Here is a 19,243-nt window from a genome sequence, read left to right as displayed (position 1 = left end):
AATGAAATGTGCTAAGTGGCATTGTGGCTAATGTGATTATGCAAAATGGAATAAAGTAATAGTTCTGTCCTGCCATCTCTTACAATGGCCTCTGTGTTCTTTCAATTGTGCATAATTTCCATAGGACTGAGGCACATCATACTGCCTTGCCATGTACTTCATGTGAAAATTAAATTATTTTTCTAAGTAAATGATAAATTGGGAAGTTACAGAAGGGGTTAGGGGAGGCATGCGTTCTGCAAAGAGAATGCAGATTATTGAAGAGTCGAGAGTGAGTCTATCCAAAAAGAACAAGTGTGTAAGTCACAGCTGACCTTGGGACGCTATATGTTATGTGCTAACATGGGAACTATAAGATGCACATAACTTTGTTTAGTAGCCTGATCCTGCAAAAACCTACCCCAGCACCAATCTGGGTGTGAACTTCAAAGCCCATTTATAGTTAGTTGTTTTTTTTTTTTTAAATGGGCAACTTTTGGATAAAGGACCTTGACCAGAGTGAGATGTCCTGATAATTTTAAGATGGGCACTGGTATTAGCAAAGTAGTGGAGTGTATTGGCCAAGTCCTTCTGCAGTCTGCACACATCCTGCCCAATCTGTTCCCTCACCATTATAACTGCACACTGAGGGAGTGCTTCTAGCAGGAGGCAATGCATGAGATAATTAAAATCTTCAGAGTGCAGCAAAGAGATACTGATCCACTATGCAGGTTTATGCAATTAAGTCCCTAATGAAAATAATGTGCATCATTTGCCAGGTTCTTAAGCGATTGCTTTCTTGGTTATTAGTAGCACTAGCTTTGAAAACAATTTATATCACCTTTGTAGAGTTTGTAATATGGCTGGGTCATGGAACATAAGATATTCTGTCTGTGCAAAGGCACCTTGTGCTGAATCAGAAAACAGATAATAACAAAGTTTATAGCCATTCACAATGAAGGTGTTTTTATGTGATTGTCTAATGTTATGGATGCAATTAAAGCCCATGTGTTTAGTATCCCTGCTTCTATGATCATGCAGATTCATCTTTCCCACATTGCCACCAAATCTAGCAATTCTTGATGAATGCAGAGGTATTAAGAATAAAGGACGAGATGAGAAAAGGGGCGTATGAAAAATGAGTCTGTGAAGTCCTCAGTTCCAGTCTGTCTTAGATTATAAACACAATGGGTGTGGCACCTTCTCTAAATCTTTCATGGACATGCTGGTCCCTGTCATACCCCTTCTCCTGCACCCCTGTGCAATCTGCTCGTAGATGTCACCATTTCTACGGCTGGTCTGTAACTCTGGCCTGCACCGCTTTTTCTACCCACAGGCCCAGGAGATCCAATATCTCCTGTCTACTCCAGGCTGGAGTGTATCTGGATTGTGTAGCCAGCATGATCAGCTAGGCAGTTATGCACAGCAATGGAGAGCTCTAGCCGTGTCCTCACCAAGATGCACCATCAGGAAAAGGCATTTCAGAAATTCATGGGGGAAGAGGTTTCAACTGTATGTGACCCCTGGACAGTGGAGTTAACAATTAAGACCAGAGCAGTCAGTGCTGGACATTGTGGGACAGTGGCTGGAGGACCGTTAGGGTCAATACGAAGTGAGCTGTAGCTCACTAAAGCTTATGCTCAAATAAATTTGTTAGTCTCTAAGGTACCACAAGTCCTCCTGTTCATTTTATAGGTAACTCAGTATCTACAGGTTTCAGAGGAACAGCCGTGTTAGTCTGTATTCGCAAAAAGAAAAGGAGTACTTGTGGCACCTTAGAGACTAACGAATTTATTTGAGCATGAGCTTTCGTGAGCTACAGCTCACTTCATCTGATGAAGTGATGCTCATGCTCAAATAAATTCGTTAGTCTCTAAGGTGCCACAAGTACTCCTTTTCTTTTTTCAGTATCTACACTCACACTGAGTCAATCTCAGTACGTCAACCGTGACTCAGTGCCGCTTGGTGATGTGGAGTTACTATGTCAGCGTAATGAAGAGCTTACATCTGTAGGAAACAAATTTTAATGTAGACACATGTACAACTAGGTTGACACAAGGCGGTGTACATCGACCTACCTTTGTAGTGTACAGGGCCGCCCCGATCCATACGCAAAGTACGCAGCTGCGTAGGATCCCGTTTCCCGGTGCCCTGCGCAGCTGCATGCTGCTCCAGCCCCTGCCCTGCCTCTTCCCCATGGCCCCCGCCCCCATTCCACCCCTTCCCCAAAGCCTCCACCCCAGCCCCGCTCCCACTCCCCTGAGTACTGCAGCAGGGCCAGGCTTGCACTCACTGGTGGTGCGAAGTGCAGTGACCTAGCCCCAGCCTTGCCGCCGGTGAGTGCTGGGGGGTGGTTCCCCAAGCCAGCCCCCACCACCCCCGCAGAGGCCTGCCCCTCCCCCCCACAGGGGGGCTGCATAGGGCTCCAGAATAGCTAGGGATGGCCCTGGTAGTATAGACTAGGCCTAATTATCAGTAGATTATTCCCTAGACCCTGTCTGTTTTAGGATTGATTTAGGATTTTTTTAGGAAATGGATTAAAAATTACTTGGGAGCAAATCATGTAGCCCTTAGCCGGAACTCCCAGTGAAGCCATTCCTGACTAAGGACTGTAGGATTTCACCCTTAAGGGCAAATCCTGACCCACGGCTACAGTGGCTCTCTTGACATCAGAATCAGTGTGGTTGTGCTGTTCACAGAGGGAGCATAATTCCCAGGGATACTGTAGGAGTGTCGTTGTTTGCTCCCTGTGCTGTGTGGAGCTCAGCTCAATGGGTGCCACATACCTGTCTGTTTGCCGGCAGTGAGTCATAGAGTGGGTCATAGATGGACTGAAGGTAGATATCCACTGCTATGCAGTTTTCCTTCCTCTTCCTACAGAAGCAGCACATTGGAGCTATTGAGCTCTGAAAACTGTAGCTCTGAACTGCTCTATGGTCTGGGAGAGACAGGTGGGGGGAAAGATTCCAACATCCTGTTTCTCACCCATCCCCAATTAAGCAGAGCAATGCACATTCCACCCAGACCTTGGGCCTCAGGGACTGACTATATTTCTACATTGAAAAATGCTATTAAATAAATGTCAGTGGGACATCGCCAAATGTATTTGAAGCTGTCCTCTCCGAGCAATCAAGATTAATGGTCAACAAATGCTCCAAAAGATATTGTAGGATCCTATCATCATAAATAAATGAGTGTTAGAGAGGTTGCTAAGAAGCTGCTATTATTTACTGCTATCTTGGTCATATTTATTAGTATACTGTATGGAGATAAATCTGAAACTGCTCAGTGACTTGACTGATGATAAGTAACCATTTTTTTTTTGTTTGTTTGTTTCTGCTTTTTGGTTTTTTACAAGGAAGTAAATTTGTACTCAGTGTGTCTGGTATGATTTCCTTGTTCTATGGTTCTAAACTACAGCAAAAACCAGAATACAGCATTGATTCTTCTCTCACTAACAATGGTGTAAATTAGGTGTAACTGCATGGAGTTATATCAGTGTAAAACCAGCCAAAGTGAGAGGTGAAGGCCCCACATGTTCAGGGCTTGTCTACACTTAAAATGCTACAGCGAAACAGCTGCACTACTGTAGCCCTTCAGTGTAGATGCTACCTTCACCAAAGGGAGGAAGTCTCCACTTGGGGTTGGTAATCCCTCTCCCTGAGAGGCGCTAGCTCGGCTGACGGAAGACTTCTTCTGTCAACATAACACTGTCTACATGGGGACTTAGGTCAGCTCAATTACATCTCTCAGGGGTGTGGATTTTTTTGCACCCCTGACTTATGTAGTTAAACAGACCTAATTTTCTAGTGTAGATCAGGCCTAAGTGTTTTTGGCTCCAATCCTGTAAAGACTTATGCATGTGAGTGGGCCCACTGAACTCAGTGGAACTTCTCATGTGTATAGGTGTTTGCAGGCTCAGGGGATTAGTTTTTCATAGAAATTATGTGTTAAATTCAGCCCAGATGTAACTGCATTGAGTTCAGTGGAGATGAACCAGGGCTGACTTTGTCCATATTTAATGTTGTTAATGCTATTTCTTTTATACTTCAAACAAACAGAAAACAAAATATGTACTTTAAAGGAGATACATGAGTGAAATATGAAGAATAAGCATTCCACTACAATTAGTGTGGCACTAGCCAAAACTAGAGAAATGATCAGTTGCTGAGTCCAAGAGCATGATTCTCCTCTGTCTTACAAGGTATTTACTCCCATGTGTGACTCCACTGGCTTCAGTGGGAATGACTTTTGATTTATGCTGGTTTGGACCAGATCAGAATCAGGCCCCAGAAACCCAAGGATAGTGAAAGTGCTGGGAACATAGTAGGGTTTTTTAAAATAATAGGGGAGACTTCCAGTGAGATTTGTGCTCCTAAATCCCTTGGGTTATTTTGAAATTCTCCTCCTGTGTTTTTCTGTTGTTCTATACCTACACTTGTGATTAACATTTTCTCTGCCTGCTAGGTACAAGTATCTTTAATGTGTCTCATCATCACTTGATTGACTTGTTTATTTCATCTCAGATCATAATCAATGTCATTTGACACCTATTACTAAAAAGCTTGTCGCAGTTTATTGGTTTTGTATTCCCTGACTTGCATAGATGAGATACTTTCAGTTAAAAATCACTGATCTCTGAGTATTTGGCTATTCTAAGGAAGGGATTGCTTTATTGCTGATCTTTTAGACTATGTGAGACAAGAAACTAATGAGGTTGTTTGTTTCAAGGCTGCAGATTCATAGATAGTCTAGCTCAGTTACTCCTAATGAGATTTTTCTCTGTCTACCAGATCTTTGACTGATAAATAGTTCTTAGGACTACTTTGTTCATTGGTTTGGATGCAAAAGGCCATTTTGTCTCGGGGGAAAAAAAAAATCTGTTTTTGCTTGGAAAGGAGAGACATTTTGTTCAAAAACTGGCCCATTTCCCCCCACAAGTAAATAAGCTACTATATTCAGATCTGGGAGCCTGAAATTAATGTGGCCTGATTTTCAAAGATACTGAGCATCCACCACTCCCAGTGTAGTGAATGGGAACTGTAGGTGTTTCACAGTCCAAAATCAGGGCATCCTTATTTAGCTACGTACCTTTAGCCTCCCCGGGCCCTGATTCTGCAAAGACTTATGTACATGCTTAATGTTACACACTGTACGTCATTCCTTTCACTTCAATAGGACTACTGAAAAGGAGAAATCCTGGCCCTATTGTAGGCCAAGGGAGTTTTGCTGTTGACTTCAGTGGAGCTAGGATTTCACTCATAGTGTGTCAAGCTAAGCACGTGCATAAGTCCTTGTAGAACTGCAGTCCACATTTGCAAATCTTGCCCTAAGCGCCTTACCAAAATTCTCCACAGAAGTAGGACCAGCTTCACATTCAGAGTGGCACAGCTCAGAAGGGAGGGAGGCAGAGGCCATCCCAGCCGTGCAGCAGCAGGGCCACCAGCTCCAATTTGCTCCTCCACCAGTTTGCCACCAAAACCTCCTGTATGCCAGAGTGCAGCATACGCGGTGCGGAGTTGTGTTCTGCCGTGCACAGGATGTGTGACGATGACTCACTGAGTTCTCATTCAGTGGAGTGATCTCAATTCCACTTCATTCGGGGTCCTCCACAGTCACAGAAAAGAAAGGCAGTTTTCTCATCAGAGAGAACAAATACCTTGCCTTCGGTGAACACCTTTTCTCTCTTTCGAAGACATCTTGTTCTTGTAGCTAACAGTACCGTATTGGATACCATTAGAGCTGGGTGAAACCTTTTTGTGGGGGGTGAAAAAAACAGATTGGGCAACACCAAAACGTTTCATGGATTGGTGTCAGTTTAGCTGAATTGTTTTGGGAGGAAAAAAAAATCCCCCCCCCCCCAAAAAATTTCATTTCAACATTTTTGAAATGCAACATTTATAATTTTTGATGTGAAATGACTTTGTGTTTCAAAATTTTCTTTACATTTATTTTTAAATTTTTTTAAAAAATGTTTAAAAGGTCAAAATCTAAATGAAATGCTTCAATTCAGGTCAACTGAAACATTTTGTTCAACCTGAAATGAATTTTTTTTCAATTTGTTGGAATTGCCAGTGAACCAAAAAATCCATTATTCACCCAGCTCAAGATGCCATCCATCATGATGTCTTTTAAAATCAGTTTGGGTAGCTTTCTTTCTTTTTGTGTGTTTGGTTCGGTTTTTTTGTCTGGTGCATGTTATCTTAATAACACTCTCATTGAAAAGATTTGCACCAATGACTTTCCAATCCCAGCCAGGAGCTTGGTGGCACAATGGTTTACTTCTTCCCATGTTCACCTTTAGAGACATGAGTTCTAATGTCATTATGGTTACAAATGAAAACACGTTTTGTGGTTTCATGCTTTTCCTTAGTAGATATTTCCTTTAAAAATAGCCTATAAAGTCAGCCTAACTGATAAACTGCATATGTGGGAAGCCCAGGGATGACATAGCAATGGATGCAACAAGACAGGGTTGATATTCTTTTGAAAAGTTCTGTGAGAGATTATTTACAATAAGTCTGAACTGCTGGGTTGTGATATTTTCAGCTTCTCATTTTCATGAGCATCAAAATTCAATAAGGAAACAGTGATTTGGGTTTGTTTGGGGGATTGTACTCTGCTGTGTTTTTCATCTGGTCTGGTGAACTGAACTCAACCCTGGAAATTAAAAACATAATTAAAAGAAGTAAACACATGTCTTCCTCATATTTTCCATGAGCTGCTGATTCCTATATATTCCCATCTATCCGCTTTCTTCTATAATGAATGTGGCATCCTTATCCCTGGCACATTTCAGTTAAACTGCTGATAATGCTAACTCTTAACACCCGTATTCCACACACAACTCCCAAGCACACTAGAACAGTAAAGTAATTATTTACAAAAGTTTTCAGCATTTACCCAGCAGTCACTAATTATAGTGCTGTAATAGATCATGAATGTATCGGTTCTCACAACTATTATATCTCAATACTACAATGATTAGACAAAGCTAATAACTTCTTAGGAAGCAATTTATTTGACTGGCTTGAACCTAAAAACAGCACACTTGCTTTGATAGTTTATTTTATCACTCTGCAGTGCTCCAACTACTTCACCTCTCTCATTAAACATAATAGTTCAATTATAACCCATTTGCTGATTATTTTCATTTAACGAATGCAAAATTTTCGGGGATATTTCTGCTCCCATGACTTGAGACTTATAACTGAATTGGTGTTTGGGCTTGTATAGCTTCTGCATGATAATTGGTTGTGATGATTTAGAGAATCTGCACAGCTTATGAATTCTGGATGATGTTTATGAAGTTGTTCTGAAATGTGTCTAAGTGACACAGTCTCTAGCTCATACTCACTAGAGTAGGGACAATGGAGAGTCATGAAATTTAACAACTGTGCTCTGCACTGAACAATGGGTATGCTAAGGAGGGTGTCCAAGTTGAGAAACCAGGTCGACCAAGTGTCTCTGCAAGGGGCTGGTGAAGTGGAGAGAGTGGAAAAGTCCCAAACGGACAAAGACAGAAGTGAGAAAGCAAGAGCTTTAAAAGGGACCCACAGGAGGAAGGCTTTATGTGGGACAGCAAACTTTGGGCAGGAGAGAAGGGGTGAGCATGCTTTTGCAGCAGTGGGGTGAGGGTTGGTTTAGCTGTGGGACCAACCAAGGTCAAAGCAACCCAACTTGGAGGGAGGAGGCTCCATAGTTCAGAAGACAAGCCATGTGCTGCAAGACAAGGATCTTGGATAAGCCAGATGACTCTGTCCCCAATTCAAAGAATACTCCAGAGTGGTGAGTATACTGAGGCAGGGAAATGTGGGTGGAGTTTATTATTTTAGTCTAGATCTGCATATTTCTCATGCTACTAAGAGCAATGGTGTTTTAGAAACCTGTCCGAAGTATGGCTGTGCTTTATGTGTTTCACCTATCACATGTCCCTGAAGAGGTAGACTGGAAACGCAGAACATCCACACACTGGAGTTCTGGGAGAGGATGGGTTTAAGATAGGGGATTCATCACTTGTCACGGGGGCTCAGCAGTTGGACTGCAAGGTCTCAGTTCTTAGGAGGGAGTGCTAGACAGAGGAGCTGCCTAGAGGCCCCAAACCGGGGACAGTGTCAGGACTGTGTTCAGACTCTGAGGCTTAAAGCCCATGGGGATTGAGCATGGGGATCTCCTCACAGCACACTGAGTGTCCAAGAGGGGAAGCTCAGCTAGATCTGTGACAGCCTGGTATAACTTCTTCATGATGATTGGTTCACCTGAAATATGGATACCTCAAAACATGACTGCAAGGCCAATGCGACAAGTGGCTTTACACCCAAGAACTCAGGTGATGGGATTCCATCTGTGGTTCATCAGGTCTTACCTGTGATAGGGCATTATGATAGTTATATAGTTGGGCAAGCCGATTAATGTGTGGCTCTGGCTTGGTTCTCCAAGTCAAGCACTGGCTGATGACTGGAGCCAAAATACAAGCATATGAAAAAGAAAATGGGCATCATGACAGAAATATTCCCCATGACCACTAGGAAGCAGAGCCCAAAACATTCTCAATGCTCTTCATTGGTGTTTTCCCTTCTATAGAGTCATTCAAGCTGCAGACATGGTGCTCCATTTCAGCCTGGATCAAGCTTTTCATTGGTCTGTTAACTAGGATGATCTGATGGTTAACTGACAGATGAGTCATCATCTTCTATCTGAAAGAGACACAAGGTGGGGCAGATAATATCTTTTTTTGGACCAACTAATGTTGGTGAGAGAGACAAACTTTTGAGCCACACAGAGCTCTTCCTGAGGTCCAACGGAATGAGTCTACTGAATTATCTTCATTGCCCACTAAATGATCTTTACAATGCCAGATTCTCAGTACTGTTATTGGCATCACCACCACAACCTTCTGCAGCCACAACACTGGCCTTGCTGCTCCAGGTGTTTGTCTCTGATGCATCACCGTTTGACAAAGCAGGGCCCTACTCCATCCCAGGAAGTAACCAGCTTTGCTGTACCTATGTGGCCAGCTATTCAAAAGCAGCCATGCAAATGTGTGCATTCACTTTTAAGCACATCCGGCATAGGCTCACACCTACCCTGATCTGCACACACTCTGTATCAAGGTTTGCAAGTGCCTAAATGAGGTTCATGCATTTGTAAGAAATCTGCCCCACTTTTTACAATGAGGGTTAGTGTGTGAGGTGCTGGCTGTCATTTTGCCGTCACCTACTTCAGGTTTAGTGCCTGCTTCTTGTTCTCCTGTAGTTTGTGATTTGGTTTGGTTTTTTAGGGTGAGTAATAAAGACAATGTTCTGGGGACATCCACACCAGATTCTTGACCGGAACGTTGGAACAACCAAACATGATTGGCCTCCAGAGATTCCACTGCCAGTTTTACGTGGAGCCTGTTGGGTAGACTGGGCTATACAGATACTCATGCAGTGCAGATTTGATCAATAATGACGATCATCAATAAAACTCAAAACCACCAAGTCTCAGGGCCTTGATTTAGGCGCTCCCACGAATTACTGTAGTGAAACAACACATTTCTCTTGTCCTCCTTTAACTAGATCAACCCAAATGCTCTGACCCTTTTTTCATTATTCTTTTTTGTGGGCGAAAGCAGTAGATTTCAAACAGAGCTCTGAATTCACTGAGACAGTCTTCTTGGCCCCAAGTTCAAAAGTATTTAGTTGCCTAACTATCCTTTATTAATAATCTTTGAGGATCTGGGCCCTCCTGCTCTTTGCTCTCCACCCAGCCAAGTGTTCCTCCCTGGCTAACAAAGCTGGCATACACTGATTATCTTGCTGCTTCCTCTATGAACCTGAACCAAATCCCATTGTAGTCAAGAGGAATTTTTCCAGCGCTTTCACTGAGCTTTGAATAATGCCCTATGAGAGCCTTTCCAACGGAGTGAGATAATGTTTCTCCTTTCTTTATGCTTTTTTGTTAATGGAGAGACAATATATGAGAAAACTGACCAGAGCTATAGAACCTGTGTGACCAACACCTGCAGAGACATAATTCCCTCTGAAGAGACCCCATGGTGAAATAATCAGGACGGCTGCAAGACATCACAATTCACAATTAAAATTCAGTAGCATTTATTTGGTTCATTCTTAGTCACACTCAACTCTGATGTACCCAGACTGTCAGGCTTCTGCTGGGGGGTTGGGAGAAATAACAGGTTTCAAGCTTTGGATACATTCATTTTCTGAAAATGCTAAAATGGTTTCCAGACATTCTCCTTTGAATGGCATCTGTTGTAGTTTTCAAGTTAGAGAGATCAGAACTTAAAAATACAGTGGCAAAATTTGAAGAATTGAAAGCTTCTCTTTGCAGTAGCCTCCATTTTTTGCACACTTAAAATGGCCTGATTCTTTAAAACACTGAGGATATGGCCTGGTCTACACTTAAAACGTACACCACCAGCATAGCTCTCTTGGTCAGGTGAGTGAAAGAAACACATACGCTAGCAACATAGCAAGGCCAGCAAAAAAGGCCTTCTGTCTGCATAGCTAATAGAAAAGGAGTACTTGTGGCACCTTAGAGACTAACCAATTTATTTGAGCATGAGCTTTCGTGAGCTCACGAAAGCTCATGCTCAAATAAATTGGTTAGTCTCTAAGGTGCCACAAGTACTCCTTTTCTTTTTGCGAATACAGACTAACACGGCTGTTACTCTGAAACCTGCATAGCTAATGTCATTCAGGGAGGTGATGTTCCGATACCGTCAGAACTCCTTCTGTCAGCATATGCTGCATCCACACAAGGGGGCGATGGAGTGTGGACATAGGGTATGTCTACACTGAGCTCAGAGGTGTGACCAAAGCATGTGTATACATACCTGAGCTACCTTTGATCTAGCTAACTCAAAGAACAATAGAAGCAAAGCTACGGCAGCAGGGACAGCAGCGCACACTGATCAAGCCCACCTGGGACCCTGGGTATGTACTCTAGTGGCCTTGCTGTAGCCACACTGCTCTGGCCAGGCCAACACTTAAAATGTAGATCAGTGTAGCTACTGTGCTCAGGGGGTGTAACAAATCCAGAACCCTGAATGCCATAGCTATGCCGATCTAACCCCCAGCGTAGACACTGCTATGTCAATGAAAGAATGCGTCTGTCAATCTAGCTACCGCATTTTGGGGAGATGATGTTCCTCCACTGATGGAAAAAACCCTCTTGTTGCTGTAGGCTGATCTACGTTTAAAATTTAGGTTGATGTAGCTACATTGCTGAGGGGTGTGAAAACACACACCCTGAGCACCATAGCTACACTGACCTAACCTCCTGTGTAGAGGCAACAAGGGCAATGGAAGAATGCTTCCGTCGATCTAGCTACCGTCACTTGGGGTGGTTGTGTGCCTACACTGACAGAAAAACCCCTTCTTGTTGCTGTAGGCTGCAGCTACACTACAGGGTTATGCCAGCATAGCTCTGGACCCATAGCTATCCCAATATTGTCCCCATAGCGTAGATATGGCCCAAGTGGCATGCTTTAGTTCAAAAGGATGCATGTGACATGCCTTTAATAGTCATTCGCACAACACATACAAAATTCTTCAGTATTCAAAAACGAAGCTCTTATTTTGTTAAAAGTATGAGCACATGGTGTTCTAAACATGTGACAGAAATAGCTGTAGCCATATTGCTCACCCCAGAAAGCTGATGCTTCTAAAGAGGATGCCAAATGCTAGGCATATTTCTGAGTTTTTCAAACTGAGAACTCTTACGAAATGTCAAACTGCACTGTCCTGTTTCTCCTAAGGAATCTAACCTACTTCTGCAAAATGCGGAGTACACTCAGCTCCCACTAAAGTCAATTGGAATTTTGCTTTCGATTTGATCAGGAGAAAGATTGGGCTCTAAAAAGGTAGGGGGAAATTGTGAGAATTATGGTTGTCCTACATTGCCAATGTCTGTTTAAAAATATTAGATTCAAGACCTCATAGGGGAAGGAGGGGGGGCACATCTGTCAATAGGGAAAAAAACTGTCCAAAATTAGAAATTCTAAATCTGGTCATAATCAATAAAATGGCTATGCACAATGTTGTTATGGCCTCATAAATGTTTCTCAGAAGCTTTGAAATAGCCCAGAAAGTGTAAATACAAATACAAAGAAATAAAATTATCTTCCATTAAAATAGAAGTAAAGACTTGAATACACAAACCCTTTCTCTCAAATTACATTTTTTTAAAAAAATTGTGTTGTTATACTTTCAGAGGTAGCCACACATTTTTCAAGTACACACAGCTCTGTGTTTCAAATGTCATCAGAACTTAATGACATAAAAATTGCTATCTAGACTGACACAATGATTCCCGCTTCATAATAGTCTTTAAGCAGAAGAACAATTTGACACATTTAGAAAGCTGAATAGTATCTTAACTGAGCTAGGTATTTCATGAAGATTTTTAAAAATAACAAACCGACTCCTGGAAAACTTTGAAAAACATTCAGTTGCGGAACAATTCTGTTACTCTATAATTTATTTGCCTTTATTTCTTCATTTTTTTACTCCTTGGAACGTATGTATGAAAACAAGACTTTGTTGCTCAGGAACTTATTTGCTTCTGCTGTTTAGTCATCACATGAATTCATAATCCTTTTTGTAGTTCCACTCGACGATTTGGCAGCAGCAAAGATCAAATCGACAGATTAGAACAGATCTGGAGCCAAATTAGTTTAAGGCTCAAGATCAGGGGTGGAGTTTGAATCAGGACAAGAGTACTAAGTTGGGTTCAAGTACACCAAAATCTTGTGAACTGTTGATGCATGATTTTAGATCAAAATGGTGAAATCAGTGTGAAATCACAGCTCTCCAGTGGTTGATGCACTATAATAACTATATTGATACAGAGAGGGTGATGGGCGGATTAGATATCTCAGGAGATTTTCACCATCTTAAAGAGTGAAAATCTCATGGGGAAAAATTGTTCTTGCAAGATTTCTGCCATTCTGGGTTGAGAGCTCACAGAAATAGGTGTTCTTGAGGGATTTCAATAGCATCTGCAACTGGGAAAATAGGCCCCTTCCATCTTGAAATCCTACCCAGAATCCAGACTGAAATGAGGAACTGGATCCAGGGGTTCAAATCCAAAAACCCCTTCTACCCAATATTCAAAAGAGTGTAGATTTGAGGTTCTGGTTTTGACCCACCTCTAAATGTTTTATCTAATCCTTTAATATTTTTTAGGTTTGTATAGAGTATCAGTCGCCATTGTAACAAAGGTTAGTTGAGCTGGACAGTTCTTGACAATCAGACACAGTGAGCACTCATGGAAACGGAAACTTTCTATTGTGGAATACTTTTTATGATAAACTCATAAGTTTTTTCTCCATAGTTTTTATTACTAGGGTAATTTACTAGGGCCTTTGTGCTTGTGAATATCTGCTCCTGCGGTTTATTATTCACATGAAATAGTAATCCTGTGTTTGTGACCACAGTTATTTGCTGTGGAAATTATTTTAATGTCACAAAGAGGATTAAGATTTCAAGAGAGAAATAAGCAGCAGGAAGACCTACCTGATCACCTTAGCAACAGAGAGGCTGTTTCATGCCTGTATACCTAATAATAAAAAGGAGAAAAGACAACACAGAAGGGATGATATATTATCACATTTTCCTGAATGGAATGTTTTGGGTAACAACTGTCTCACGAGGCAACAGTGGCCTCCCCTTTCAGAATTCTCGGCAGCTAAGCAGTTCCTTCATTTTAAGTGTATTTCAAAATGTATCAGCTGCAGGTGTGACACTTCAATTCTATCTGAACTGTTATTCTGATACTTTATTCCTTACCTAGTGCTAACAGACCATACCCATCCCTAGTGTAACTTTGGATTTAACTAGTATCTTGTATCAAAAGACATCTGAGTGCTTTAGAAATATTAACTTGCACAATATGGGGAGCTGTGTGATCTAGTTAAAACAGCATTGATCTGTGACTCTGGAGAACTGGGATCTATTCCCACCTCTGCCACTAACCTGCATGGTGATCTTGGAGTAGTCACTTCACTTCTCTGCTTCACCTGCATCCTTTGTCTGTCTTGTCTATCTAAAATGTAAGCTCTTTGGTGAAGGGACGGTCTCTTACTATGTATGTGCACAGCACCTAACACCAGCACCTTCAACTGGGGCCTCTCAGTTCTACTGGAATACAAATAATGATAATATTGTACCCCTTATAGAAACATCTGATAAAAATGAATAGGGATGAACATTGTAGGGTTCTATAGAAACTACTCTAAAAAATTGTGGAATTTAATAGAGAATGAGAACACATCTATAGATATCTTTATACCAGCCTATTGAAGAGAGAGAATTTTGTATAGTAAAATCTTTATGCTGGTTCAAAAAACCTCTAGGAAAGTTATTTTCTATTAAATTAATTAGGACTTCCCATAAGTGGGCTCAGAGGTAGTGAAACTATTAATTATCCCCATCTTAATTTGCAAAATCAGATATAAGATTTGCAATAAAAATAAGATAAAAATAAAAAAATAATAATAAAAAATAAGATTTGCAAAGAGACAGAGAGACTAAGGCCTGGTCTAGGCTTAAAATTAGATCGACCTAGCTACATTGCTTACGGCTGTGAAAAATTTTGCTTCCTGAGCACCTAGTTAGGTCGACCTAACCCCCACTGTAGATGCAGCTAGGTCGAGGAAGCATTCAGAGTGCAGCCATGCTACTGTATTGTAGACAGGGTGAAAGACCAAGATTCTCAGCTGTGCCCACTGGTCTGAGCTTGGTTTTGGTGCCCAACTTGACATAGCCTGGGGCTGGGTTTCAGAAATCCCAAGGCCTGTGATCAAGAGACAGGCCTGAACCAGACCCCATAGGTCTAATGTGCACCGAGGGCATCGAAGAGAGATGTCCCCCACCCCAATCTCTCCAGTACCTCAGGAACCCCAGGGCTTGCACCCCAAGAGGGGGCTAGCTCTGAGAAGGCAGCCAGACTGGCCCCCTCACCCTCTCCTGGAGGATCTAAGCTCCCTGGCTGGGACTCAGGCCCATTTATAGACCCCAGGTGTGGAGAGCCCAAGGCAGCCACCAGAAATGAGGGGCAAGAAGAGATGCCAGGGGGAAGCAGCGCTGAGCCCCCATTGCAGGGATCAGAGTAGCCACCAGAGATGAGGGGCAAGGAGTACCTGCCAGGTGGAAGCAGCGCTGAACCCCCCTTGCAGGGATCGGGGCAGCCACCTGGGGGCACCAAGACTGAGAAGCAGGGAGCAGCCGCTGACCCCCCCCATTGCAGGGATCAAGGCGGCCGCCAGGGGGCACCAGAGCTGATGGGCAGGGAGCAGCTGCTGACCCTACCCCTGCCCCCCCATTGCAGGGATTGGGGCAGCTGCCAGGGGGCACTAGGGCTGAGGAGCAGGGAACAGCCAGTGAACCCCCCCATTGCAGGCATCGAGGTGGCCGCCAGGGGGCACCAGATCTGAGGGGCAGGGAGCAGCCGCTGACCCCCTCCCATTGCAGGGCTCAAGGTGGCCGCCAGGGGGCACCAGGGCTGAAGGGCAGGGAGCAGCCGCCGACCCCCCCCCCATTGCAGGGCTCGAGGTGGCCGCCAGGGGCACCAGGGCTGAAGGGCAGGGGCAGCCGCTGACTCCCCCTCCATTGCAGGGCTCGAGGTGGCTGCCAGGGGGCACCAGGGCTGAAGGGCAGGGAGCAGCCGCTGAATCCCCCTCCATTGCAGGGCTCGAGGTGGCTGCCAGGGGGCACCAGGGCTGAAGGGCAGGGAGCAGCCGCTGAATCCCCCTCCATTGCAGGGCTCGAGGTGGCCGCCAGGGGGCACCAAGCTGAAGGGCAGGGGGCAGCCGCTGACCCCCCGCCACTGCAGGGCTCGAGGTGGCCGCCAGGGGGCACCAGGGCTGAAGGGCAGGGGGCAGCCGCTGACCCCCCTCCATTGCAGGGATCGAGGTGGCCGCCAGGGGGCACCAGGGCTGAAGGGCAGGGGCAGCCACTGACCCCCCGCCATTGCAGGGATCGGGGCGGCCGCCAGGGGGCACCAGGGCTGAAGGGCAGGGGCAGCCACTGACCCCCCTCCATTGCAGGGCTCGAGGTGGCCGCCAGGGGGCACCAGGGCTGAAGGGCAGGGGCAGCCGCTGACCCCCCGCCACTGCAGGGATCGGGGCGGCCGCCAGGGGGCGCTGCGGCGCCGTGCAGCCGTGGCCGCGGCGGCGCTTCCGGGGCCGCGCGGGGCGATGGGCGAGGCGGAGGGCGGCTCGGCCGGCGGCGCGGAGAAGCCCCCCGTGCCCGCGGGCGGGGCGGCCCCGGAGCCCGGCGCGCCGGCCGAGGAGGCGGTGGTGTGGAGTCCCGAGGTGGAGGTCTGCCTCTTCCACGCCATGCTGGGCCACAAGCCCGTAGGTGAGAGAAGGCCCCGGCCAGACCCCGGCCTCGAGTAGCGATGCCGGCCGGGGAGGAGAACCGGGGCTGGCGGAGGCCAGGGACCGGCGTGGCTCAGGGCCCCGCGCTGCTGTGCCGCCCCTAGTGGCCTCCCGCGGGCAGCGCCGGGGGAGGATGGGTCTGTTCATCCCACGGCTCCCACTCCCGCGCCTGCCCCCGAGCCCCAATCCTCCCCCACGGCGCTTTTCCCCCGGCCACCGCCCCTCCTTTGGGGGGGGCCTGTAAGTGGGTGGGGGCCTCCCCTGCGGCTGGCCCCGTGGGGCACTGCCCCCACCTCCAGCCATGAGCAGTCTTCATGGGGGAGGGAAATCTGCCCTTACAGCAGCAGAGGACAAGTCCCAACCTTGTCCTTTTATAGGCGGGGCCTGAAACAAGCCCTGCCCCCAGGGGGTAGGGATTTTTACATGCAAAAATATGGGTAGGGCAGGAATTATGAACACAGGGAAAACTTAGCAAGGCAGGGGACTACTGCTGGGGTTTCCTTTCCCTCCCTATCTTTGGCTAGAAGGGAGTGCAAGGAAGTGTGGGAGAAAGGGGTCAGGTCTTCTCCCCATCCGTTGTTCCTTGTCAAGGGGACCTAGAGGCAATGAGGCATCATCTCTGTAGCCTTGGGGGGGTGGGGGTTGTTAGGTGCAAGTGAAAAATCCAGAAAAAAGTTTACTTACTGTTTATCAACCTGTCCTTTCCAAATTACTTGTTTGTAGCTTCCACTGTTCCTTGCCTCTGGCCTACCTGTGCCTGTGCCCTAAGCATGGGAGAAGACCCATACTACACAGCCTGGATTTTAACAACTAGACCTGCACAGATCTGTCGCAGTTACTTATTCTGTGGCGTGATACACGTACATCTTAGTGAATGTTGTTGATGGCGCTTTTTCCTGCCTTCTTTCAGGTGTGAATCGCCACTTTCACATGATCTGTATCCGAGATAAATTCAGTCAGAACATCGGACGTCAGATTTCCTCCAGAGTGATTTGGGATCATTTGAGCACCATGTACGACATGCAAGCACTAGTGAGTATAGAAGATTGGCATTGGGGAATCCTGATTTCCAGTAGATTTCAGCAGCTTTGATATGTCATACTCGTTGGGCCTGATTCTTACATTGGTGTAAATTAGGTGACTCCTCTGAGGTCAGTGGTGTTTCACCTGTGTAAAACTAGTATCGGAGAGAGGAAAATTAAGCCCATTATTTCTTCTATCCTAAGCTCTTGGTTTGATATAAAATTTCTAGTTCTGTAGGCCCTGATCCAGTAAATACTTAAGCACATGCTTAACTTTATACATTCAAGTAGTCTTATTGACATGTATAAAGTTAAGAATGCACAAGTGTTTGCAAGATCAGGGCTGAGAAATGCATTGTCACCCTCACATCCTATATCTTGTCCTTCGATAACCCTTACGGAACTCCTGACCTCAGACTCAGATATGCTATTATGAATTATTTGATCTTTTCCTGTGTATGAAATTACTCAGGCGTTTGTTTAGAAAATCTGAGCTGATAGTTCTAACAAAATCATACAAAATAAATTTTTCTTTTCTTTTAAAGCATGAATCTGAGATTCTGCCCTTCCCTAATTCAGAGAAAAACTTCATCCTGCCTGAGGAAATTATCCAAGAAGTGAAAGAAGGTGAGATCTGATACTAGCTTTTACATTGGGATGCTCTAATCAAGTGTAGGTATGATTAGCCAACTTTAACTCCAGAAGAAGGGAAGAAGTAATGATGTACCGACCTGATGCTAGTGTTTCACATCACTGGATTGTGGTAATAATCAGGGGCATGGAAAACAGTAGAAAGTTTAACATAGATGGGATCTTTGATACACAGACATTCTATTTATACTATTTAAATCCAACTCTCCCTTTGATTGAGTACACAGGTCTCCCACCTACTGCAGGGGAGCGGGGGCTGCTATGTGTTGCAAGGAGGTCAAAATTTGGCCCTTTGGAATCATATGCGGGTGGTTAAAGGTTTATTCATTTTGGGGGTGGGGCGAAGTTGCATGCTTTAGTAAGACTACCATTAGTAGTAAGCACTATGTCTGACTGTGTTTGCCAGGATAGATCCTTTGTGTTTAAAATGATGGTCATGGAGTTTACACTCAGTTAAACATGTTTAGCTTGTGTAAACAAAGATGTTTAGCTTGTGATCCACTCTGACCCCCAGAGCCCTTTCCGCAGTATTCCTTCCTAGGCAGTCATTTCCCATTTTGTATGTGTGCAGCTGATTGTTCCTTCCTAAGTGGAGTACTTTGCATTTGTCCTTATTGAATTTCATCCTATTTACTTCAGACCATTTCTCCAGTTTGTCCAGATCATTTTGAATTTTAATCCTATCCTTCATTTAATGTTTCTCCATAATTCTTTGACTGCCTAATTTCAAAACTTCTTTATTCTTAGAGCTCCTCTCTGTGTAATCTGATCTAGCAGAAATCTCTACTGATACGTAGCCCACCGACAAAAAAAAATCTGTTTAAAAAAAAAAAAAGACAGTCAAACTTGGAAGATCCAGTTTGTCATCAGGTACCCAGTGCTGTTATCCAAGATAGGAACTTGGAAGTTCAGATGTCTACCTCTGAAAAAGGATAGTAGTGCTTACGAGATTTTAAACTACACCGGAATGCCTCTCAACTACTAGCTGCAATAAATATTCCATTCGGTATTTATAAAAGGCAGCATCAGTCCAAGCCATTGCAACATATTTTGCCCAGTTACTATTATATTTGTTCCTATTAAGAAAAAATTAATTGGAATCTGTGTTTTGGTGACATCTGCCCTGCTAATTGTTTCCATAACTCTACCTTATATTTGATGTCAGCAGTGATTATGGCTCAATTGTTCTTTCCATCCATCTGTT

At 44.6% G+C, this 19,243-nt stretch overlaps 1 protein-coding gene, 1 long non-coding RNA gene and 1 other non-coding gene across 4 annotated transcripts in view; 1 reads left to right on the top strand and 2 right to left on the bottom strand.

Moving 5' to 3' along the window:
• Positions 1–6,981: 6,981 nt before the first annotated feature.
• Positions 6,982–19,243, bottom strand: part of LOC125622678 (uncharacterized) — an 18,695-nt gene continuing 6,433 nt past the window's right edge. Inside the window, exons 4-5 of one of the 2 annotated variants that reach the window (XR_007352771.2) lie at positions 17,051–17,543; positions 6,982–8,675 (exon numbers count right to left, since the gene is read on the bottom strand). This is a non-coding gene — a long non-coding RNA (uncharacterized LOC125622678). The remainder of the gene's footprint in view (positions 8,676–17,050; positions 17,544–19,243) is intronic. The other variant, XR_012664676.1, reaches the window with a different exon arrangement.
• Positions 10,060–15,930, bottom strand: LOC125622463 (uncharacterized). The gene is made up of 2 exons (XR_012664678.1): positions 10,663–15,930; positions 10,060–10,482 (listed from the first exon to the last, which is right to left on the bottom strand). It is a non-coding gene; the product is annotated as an uncharacterized LOC125622463 (transcript).
• Positions 16,164–19,243, top strand: part of MRGBP (MRG domain binding protein) — a 6,218-nt gene continuing 3,138 nt past the window's right edge. The window contains exons 1-3 of the mRNA XM_048820864.2: positions 16,164–16,346; positions 17,277–17,398; positions 17,934–18,015. Coding sequence (XP_048676821.1) covers positions 16,184–16,346; positions 17,277–17,398; positions 17,934–18,015 — 367 coding nt within the window. The 5' untranslated portion in view covers positions 16,164–16,183. The remainder of the gene's footprint in view (positions 16,347–17,276; positions 17,399–17,933; positions 18,016–19,243) is intronic.

The sequence above is a fragment of the Caretta caretta genome, chromosome 13 (genome assembly GCF_965140235.1).
Source record: "Caretta caretta isolate rCarCar2 chromosome 13, rCarCar1.hap1, whole genome shotgun sequence".
Lineage (NCBI taxonomy): Eukaryota > Metazoa > Chordata > Testudines > Cheloniidae > Caretta > Caretta caretta.
The sequence above is the reverse complement of the archived record's forward strand: the minus strand, read 5'-3'. Positions and strand labels throughout refer to the sequence as shown.